The sequence below is a fragment of the Austrofundulus limnaeus genome, unplaced genomic scaffold (genome assembly GCF_001266775.1).
Source record: "Austrofundulus limnaeus strain Quisiro unplaced genomic scaffold, Austrofundulus_limnaeus-1.0 Scaffold148, whole genome shotgun sequence".
NCBI lineage: Eukaryota > Metazoa > Chordata > Actinopteri > Cyprinodontiformes > Rivulidae > Austrofundulus > Austrofundulus limnaeus.
Window position 1 is genome coordinate 1,270,871 of NW_013952550.1, and position 8,854 is coordinate 1,279,724.

Sequence of the window (8,854 nt, forward strand, 5' to 3'; positions counted from 1 at the left end):
TTAGAAAATAAACGTCTCAGTTTCTCTGAAACACCCGCAACATACGGAATAACCACTGGTTTGGGTCTGGGTTTGGGGTCTTCATTTTCACCTGAAGGTTGCATCCCCTTCAAATTAAAAGTTCTCTTCATATTAACCATTATGGGCAAAAGTTTTAAGTCTTCTCAGTTTGTGGAGAAGAAATAAATACAGAAACATAAATAACATCAGATTCAAATAAATTATGTTTTCAAACCTCCACATGAAATGAAATAAATTAACCTCGTTGCTCACAGCTACGCACTCAGTGTGTAGGTTTGAGAGCGTTTTCGACACAACCTGCGGAACCAAGCCCAGTAGAGAAACATCATCAGCATCCAGTAGCACAAGTAGGCTGCACAACCAAACACAAGAAACTGGGTTTCCAGAACTTTTTCTGGACTGAGCCAGTCCTTCCGACTCTCCCTGTAGATCGTGTAACCGAACCCAGACAACAAAACGGCAGCCCACACCGACAGGGGGAGGAGGGGGATGTAGTTACCCACGATCTTACGCCTGCCTGACGTCCCCCAGCTGCTCTTGTTCATCGTTAGGATGGCAAAGTACTTTGCGGGCAGCAGGCTGGTCATGTAAAGGGACGAGTACAGCGACATGAACACCATCATCCAGTTCCGGCGCAGGAGGCACGCGTAGAATGCCTTCACTAGACCTATGAGCTGGATGCAGCAGAGGATCCAGAGGATGTCCCACAGCGTGCCCGTCCAAAACAGCTGGATGATGGTCGCCGTGACAAAGAAGGGGAACACGCCTGAGACAATGGACTCGTACGTCATCCAGAGGTGATGCTTGTGCCACCACATGGCGTTGTAGAGCCACTCGCGGAAGTAGGACTTGGTCCAGCGAGTCTGTTGGTTTAGCCAGCGTAGAAACTGAGCCGGAGTCTCTGTGTAGCATTTTGAGCGTGCTGTGTATCTGAAAGACACAAACAACACAAGACTTTAAAACCTTCATTGTTGCAGTATCAGAGGCTTCTCCTGTCATTCTGTGTGAAAACTAATAAGTACATTTTCTGCAAGTGCTGAATGTGTCACGTTTTGCAGTCGTTAAAAGAAACAGGAAGCAGGCAAAACTCTAATATTCTAAAAAAAATGAACATGCAAGGCCAGTAAAATAGGAAATTATAAAAATAACGAAAGGGAAGACAAAACTAGACTGGCTTGGGAAGCACAATGGACCAACAGGGAAGAGAAAACAAGACACAGAATTTAAAGGGTGAAGCTGAAAGGGAAACGAGACACACCCAGGAAGAGATAGCAAGGGGAAAGACACTGAGGAGAGGCTAAACTGATATAGGGAGAAAATAGACACGATAAAAAGCAGTGAAAGGAAAATGAACAGGACCCCCCACCCCCCAGATCCTCACAGTAGGACTTGCTGAAGAAGTCAGCAAAAAGTCAGCATGAAGAAGCTGCCACTGAGTTTTTAAAGTTCAAACAAAAAGAAAGAAAAATATACCAAGCAGTCCAGAAGCTGAAGAGTATAATAAAAAAAAACTAAATGCAGCAAAACACTGATTAAAAGTAGCAAGAAGCATGCTTAAAGCTAAAATTTGCAAAATGGTAAATGTGGACTAAACTTTTATATATATACTAAAGGCATTCACCCATGCACACACACATTCACACGCTGATGGTAGTAGAGATGTGACGTTCGCGAACGATCTGAATCTTTTGAACGGCTCTTTACAATGAGTGATAGGAGCCGAATCGTGGGCAGTAACGAGCCATTTGCAGTTTTGTTTCTTTTATTCCKCATGCAGTCTTTATTTTTTCATATTTAAATTGCTCCCGCTTTGCTTTTTCATGAAAAACAGGCAGAGCTGTGGAGTACAGAAGCTCATGGGGGAAGGAGGAGGGGGGTTTCCGCTTGACAAACACATGGTTCCACCCACGTGATGGTATGACGTCATTACGTACGACTATGTGATGACGCATTGCCCTACGTGATGACGTAGTACGTTCAAAATCAAATGGCTCAATGAAACAAATGGCTCTCCAAGATCCGGATCCCTTCAAAGAGCCATTTATTTCATCTCTAGATGGTAGTAAGCTACATTGTAGCCACAGCTGCCCTGGGACACACTGACAGAGGCGGGGCTGCCATGCATCACCAGACCTACGATCAGTAGGTAAGGCAGGTGAAGTGTCTTGCCCAAGGACACAATGGCTGAGACAGCTGGAACATGTTGCAGGACGACTCCCCTAACCACTCCATCACAGCTGCCCCAAAAGGCTAACTAAAAGTTAAAAGGAGCAGTACACCAACTAAAAGGTCAAAAATATCAAAACGCCAGATAGAAATAGGCTGTGTYCAAATTCAGAGGCTTGGTTCTTCRAGGGACACGGTCTAGATGGGCCTCTGGGCTTTCTCCCATTGAYTTGGATTTCTCTGGTAGAATTTCAACCGGGCCAATCAGCAAACAGAAACATGAGTTGTGAACGATGACATTGATTTCCTGCAGCAGAGGAAGTGATTGAAGCTTTTCAACATGTGTTGATGAAATTTCCAAATTAAAATGAAATTGTCTCACAAAGCCTGCAGCTCATTTACAGCCATCTCATTCAGCTCAGTACTTCTCTCTTCCCAGAGGATGGTTGTTTAAAGCACATTTCCAGTTAGCTTCTTAGCATAGCTTCCTTCACTGTCGAACTGGCGCACTGCCCATGTCACCGCCAAATGTAAACGATGGGGTAAAATCAGATCCAATCATTTTAAACTTCAACGGAGTCCACGCCTCCAGCAAGAAATCATTTCTCAACAGCTGAGGGTCCAGACCCTCTGGATGAAGCAAAGCGAAGAACAAGAGGCTGGTTTTTACCAGGCTAAGTGAAACGCTACGCAAAGTAGCAAAAGACTAGCCAAAAGCTAAAAGCAGCAAAAGCCTAACTAAAAGCAATAATAATAATAATAATAAAAGGATAGCTTAAAGCAAAAAGTAGGCTTGCTACAAGCTAAAAATAGCAAAAGCGTGTTAAAGGTGGCAGAATGGAAAAGTACCAAAAACCAAAAAAGCAAGCTAAAAGATAAAAGTAGCAAAAAAATTGTTAGAAACTAGAAGTCACATAGGAAGACAAAATTGGAGCAAATGTCCAGAAGCAAATTTTTAAAAGAGCAGTGTTTTTCGAAGAAATTGAAGCTACCTTAATGTTTGTAAAAAAAAAAACCCAATAATAATTAATTTAAAAAATGATAAATATTTTTCAATCTATAGAGTTAAAGTTAGAAAAAACTTTAGTTACAGCACACGTTTCCTGAATGAGCTGGACATTCTGATAATACGAACAGCTAAAATAGCATCAAATAAAAGTATGTAGAAATCAAAACAGAAATATGGTGACTCAGCAGTCACACAATAATGAGATGGTATGTACTTTGTGGCGTAGCCCATGCTCAGCATGCGGTTGGTGAGATGTCGGTCGTCCCCAAACGTGCAGTGAGTTCCCAAAAACTTCTGATTGTACCAAGACTCAAGAAACTGCTGGAGGATGTCGTTCCTGTAGAGACCTTTGTGGAGAAATTAGGGAAACACTTAGTTACATTAATGAATAATTAGGCATCACCGATTAATACCACAGAGTTTTAGTTTTCTTACCCAGAGGACCACTGATGCAGGACACGCAGTTGAAAAAGGACTGGCACGCCCTCTCAATGTTGAAAGCCATCCAGTACCTGAGACTGCTCATAAAGCTGATGTAGGAGTCTTTGAGGTTGAGGATCATCACGTCTCCTCCCACAGCTCCGTACCTGGAGTCACTCTCCAACACTTTACACAGCTCTATGGTGGCTAAAGGGTCCAGCTTTGTGTCCGAGTCACACACCTGGAGAAACCAGAGAAACGTGTTTTTATCTGAAGGTTCTTTATGTTTTAATTTCTGAGAAACCTTTTATCTGAAGGTTCTTTATGTTTAATTTCTGAGAAACCAAACGTTAAACTTTGTGAATTGGAGCAGATACCTGGATGTAGTCAACTGATGATCCGAGTGCTTTAAAGGCTGTGTACATCACCTCCCGCTTGCCTCCCCACTTCTGCATGATGCACACACACCTTCTGGTCTGGATCAGGTGCTCCACCTCTTTTCTCTGAGGATCCTCCCCAAACTTATAATCAGCCGGTCCTCCTGCTGTCATTTCTTCACACGGCTGCACCTGAGTGGGATCCCACGTGTGGTAGTTGTTCCTCCATACGTACAGACCAGGATCCTGGTCCGCAAACACCTCCTTGAACATCTCCATCATGTATCGGTCATCCTCAGTGTTCCCGTCGACCACCATGATGATCCGCAGCAGCTCGGATGGATACTTGAGGGCCTTGATGGAGTTGAGGCACTCTCTGAGGTAGTCGGGGTCCTCTTGGTAAGCGGATATGGTGAAGCCGATGGTCTTTGTGCAGCTGCAGGGTTCTGTGCGAGCTTTCATCCGCCGGTGCTCGATGAAAGCGAAGAGGCTCTGGACCAGCACGTGGAGCGAGAGGAGGAGTCCGTAAAAGCCAAACGAGATGATTCCGTACAGGGAGGTGACCAGCTGGAAGCCCGCCACATAAGCCCACACCATGACCCCCAGCACCAGCAGAGCGAACAGGAAGGTGAGGACGGCCCGGGTTATCGAGGCCAGCCTCTTCAAGGTGTGTTTCAACTTCATTTTTCCTTCAATGATGAGAAAGGATGAGTTAGAAAACTGCGCAAAGTAATATTTTACACATAAATTATACTGTGGAAATCGATATCTACTGCATTTATAACATTTAATAAGAAGAATCATCTTTGATAAAGTTAAAAACATTTCAGAGCAAAGAATATAAATGTTTTTACTCTCATCTCAGCTGGTAATAGATAAGATGGATTTCACTATCTGTGCATAATTATTTCTCTTCTAGATTTTATTTCTATGTTTGAAACCTTAAAATACAGCGGGTAAAATAAGTATTGAACACGTCACCATTTTTCTCAGTAAATATATTACTAGAGGTGCTAATGACATGAAATTTTCACCAGATGTTGGTAACAACCCAAGTGATCCATACATACAAAGAAATCAAACCATAAATGTCCAGAAATGAAGTTATTTGTAATAATGTGGAATGGCACAGGGAAAAAGTATTGAACACATGAAGAAAGGGAGGTGTAAAAAGGCATGGAAAGCCAAGACACCAGCTGAACTCTCTCAGTAATTAGAAAACAAGCCTGCCCCTTGTCAGTGCAAGTTAATATCAGCTGGTTCAGACCCAAATGATGGCCAGGTATCACACAAGAACCATCTGATGATGGGTAAAAGTAAAGAGCTCTCTCAAGACCTTCACAACCTTATTGTTGCAAAGCATAATGATGGCATCGGTTACAGAAGAATGTCTAAACTTCTGAAGGTTCCAGTGAGCACTGTTGGGGYCATAATTCAGAAGTGGAAAGAACATCTTTTCACCATAAACCGACCACGACCAGGTGCTCCTCACAAGATTTCTGACAGAGGAGTGAAAAGAATTATCAGAAGAGTTGTCCAAGAGCCAAGGACCACTTGTGGAGAGCTTCAGAAAGACCTGGAATTAGCAGGTACGATTGTTTCAAAGAAAACAATAAGTAATGCACTGAACCACCATGGCCTGTATGCACGCTCACCACGCAAGACTCCACTGCTGAAGAAACAGCATGTTGAAGCTCCTTTAAAGTTTGCTGCACAACATTTAGACAAGCCTGTGAAATACTGGGAGAATATAGTCTGGTCAGATGAGACCAACATTGAACTGTTTGGATGCCAGAATACACATCATGTTTGGAGGTCAAATGGCACTGCACATCAGCCCAAAAACACCATACCAACAGTGAAGTTTGGAGGTGGGAACATCATGGTGTGGGGCTGTTTTTCAGCATATGGTACTGGAAAACTTCAAATAATTGAAGGAAGGATGAGTGGAAAAATATACAGAGACATTCTTGATAAAAATCTGCTTCCATCTACCAGGATGATGAAGATGAAACGTGGCTGGACATTTCAGCAAGACAATGACCCCAAACACAAAGCCAAGGAAACTCTCAGTTGGTTTCAGAGAAAGAAACTAAAGCTGCTGGAATGGCCCAGCCAATCACCTGACCTGAATCCAACAGAAAATCTATGGAAAGAACTAAAGATCAGAGTTCATAGAAGAGGTCCACGAAACCTTCAAGATTTGAAGACTGTTTGTGTGGAAGAATGGGCCAAAATCACACCTGAGCAATGCATGCCACTAGTTTCTCCATACAGGAGGCGTCTTGAAGCTGTCATTGACAACAAAGGCTTTTGTACAAAGTATTAGATAAATTTCAGTAAGTGTGTTCAATACTTTTTCCMTGTGCCATTCCACATTATTACAAATAATTTCATTTCTGGACATTTATGGTTTGATTTCTTTGTATGTATGGATCACTTGGTTTGTTACCAACATCTGGTGAAAATTTCATGTTATTAGCACCTCTAGTAATATATTTACTGAGAAAAATGATGACGTGTTCAATACTTATTTTACCCACTGTAAATATTTAGGAAGTCCTGTTTTCTTACTCAAAAATAAAATAAAATGAAATAAAAAAATAAAGTCCACATTAAGTCATTTTAAGACTTTTTAGACTGCGCAGAGTGCTGAATCATTAAATATTTTAAAACATGTACCAATATATTTATTGGAAATAGAATACTATTCTTCTTATTTAAATTAATTAACATAAATCCTAAATTACATATTTAACATGTCTGTCTATAAAAAAAGAAAATACATACATTATTTTAATTTTTTGTGAAACATATTAAAAAGTAAAATTACATAAACAAAAACAAAGAAATAAATTAATGTATGTTCTGATTGTTCAGTCCTACCTGATGATGACTTTCTTCAGCTTTAAATCAGCAGCTATTCCTCCTGTCTTGGTGTGAAGCTTAAAGGAGGATTGGAGCCTTACATTTGCTTTTTAAACCCCCCCCCCTCCCCCTTTCCCCAGCACACACACACTCACACACACACGCACACGCACACACACGCACGTACTGAGTCAGTCTTGCGTCAAAGAGGGAGGTGGTGGTCCTTCAGTGTGAGAGCTCAAAACAGCTGGTTTGTTTTAGTCTTTTCCATGGAAACGTGTAGCCACAATCTGAACAAATGTACTCTGCACAGATGAAAGAAATAAAACCTTTTGTTTTCATGTTTGAGAACTAATTACAGAGAAACAACCAACTTGTTGTTTCCTTTATTTACTGTTTTATACTCTTTGTTCTGACAAATCATCATATGTTTTCATTTATTTTCGTGGGAAAGGATTTTTTAAAATGAAACAACATTGTTCTTAATGAAGAAAAAAAAATTGACCATGTTCAAAATAAACATATTCCGCTTCAGATCTCTTTAAATTTGTTTTGTAAATCATTCACTCAAATGTAATTTAATCTTATTTTACTGTAATTTTTTTGCCCTCTAAATAAGATCTACATCTATTCTGTGAATAAATGTTGTAAAAAAATAAAGTTTAGTAGTTTTGAGGATGTTAGTTAGTGGCAAAAAGTGTTGCCTCACATTATTGCCTCACATCGTGGTATCATTTATCTTTTAGAAAAGAAAAAAGAGGAAATGAGTTCTTGTGTGGTTAAAATCAAGCTGTTCAACAGCTAAATGTCGCCCTCTGCTGGCCTTATTATAACACTGCAGAAGTGAATGATCAATTTTTTTTTAGTTTTTCTCAACTGTTTGCACACATTTTATGCTTCTTGCGACTAATGACCACAATATGTAGCTGAAGCACCAGTATCAACCATTTCTGCTAAACTGCAACCACAGTTCCTGCTTTACACACAAATTTCAGTTCTAAAACACTTTTTCAGTTCTCTGCATTTTGACACATTTTTCATGAAAGAAAATCCCTTGTTGTCACAAAGACGACACTGTCATTTAAAACTCTAAAGGTAGTTGGCCTATGCACACTGACATGGGCAAACACCTGTTCCCCAGATTTAAATGAATCAATCAGAACATTAGCTTTGGAGTGAGAGGAAGACAAGGACAAGGAATGCCAAGGACCATAATCTCTGATGACCTTGGAGCTATATATATTCATATCTTTACACACGTTTATGTATTTTTTTGTACTGTAACTGTACACAGTAAATTCTTCTGTTGTTTTGTATGCAGACCATTGTTTGTGCAAATTAGTTTTGGTTAGGATGAACTCTATGCATTGTTTTTGTGTAAATTATGTAAATAGTTTTGTGACTGTATATTTGTGTGTTCTGAGTATAAAAACAATATTCTAAAGCAGAGGAGCCCAAAGTCTCAGTCGTTGTGTCCTTGGGCAAGACACTTCACCCACCTTGCCTACTGATGGTGGTCAGAGGGTCTGGTGGCGCCGATGCATGGCAGCCCCACCTCTGTCAGTGTGCCCCAGGGCAGCTGTGGCTACAGTGTAGTTTGCCATCATCAGTGTGTGAATGTGAGTGTGAATGGGTGAATGTCTGTTAGTGTAAAGCGCTTTGGGGGTCCGGAGGGACTTGAAAAGCGCTCTACAGTATAAGTTCAGTACCATTTACCATTTACCAAAGCGGGGCCCGTGGGCCAAATTTGTCCCACCAAGCCATTTGATTTGGCCCACCAACAGTTGCCAAAGTTGCAAGGTTTTAGCCTGTCATGTAGAATCACAGGATTTCCATTGGTCAAATGACTATATGAAGGGCTGAAGGTAGTTTTCATTCATGGTGCTGACTTTATCTTTGATACATTAGGATTAAACGGGAAACATGAAGTAACAACAAGAAATATTTAGATCAGATTTAACCCCACATGTAGATTTGCACACTTTATAAGGCC

At 40.9% G+C, this 8,854-nt stretch overlaps 1 protein-coding gene across 1 annotated transcript; it reads right to left on the reverse strand.

Moving 5' to 3' along the window:
* Positions 1-188: 188 nt before the first annotated feature.
* Positions 189-6,967, reverse strand: has1 (hyaluronan synthase 1). The gene is made up of 5 exons (XM_014016623.1): positions 6,880-6,967; positions 3,994-4,682; positions 3,632-3,857; positions 3,411-3,543; positions 189-951 (listed from the first exon to the last, which is right to left on the reverse strand). Exons 2-5 carry the CDS (start codon positions 4,675-4,677, stop codon positions 276-278), a joined length of 1,719 nt encoding a protein of 572 aa, XP_013872077.1. The 5' UTR covers positions 4,678-4,682; positions 6,880-6,967; the 3' UTR covers positions 189-275.
* Between the last annotated feature and the right edge of the window lie 1,887 nt (positions 6,968-8,854).

What these genes read in the sequence shown, in the direction of transcription:
- has1 (XM_014016623.1), bottom strand. Translation starts at nt 4,677, where the DNA reads ATGAAGTTGAAACACACCTTGAAGAGGCTGGCCTCGATAACCCGGGCC. An exon ending in CTGCATCAGTGGTCCTCTGG is followed by an intron (nt 3,544 to 3,631) that starts GTAAGAAAACTA and finishes TTCTCCACAAAG; the next exon opens with GTCTCTACAGGAACGACATC. An exon ending in AGCATGGGCTACGCCACAAA is followed by an intron (nt 952 to 3,410) that starts GTACATACCATC and finishes TGTGTCTTTCAG; the next exon opens with ATACACAGCACGCTCAAAAT.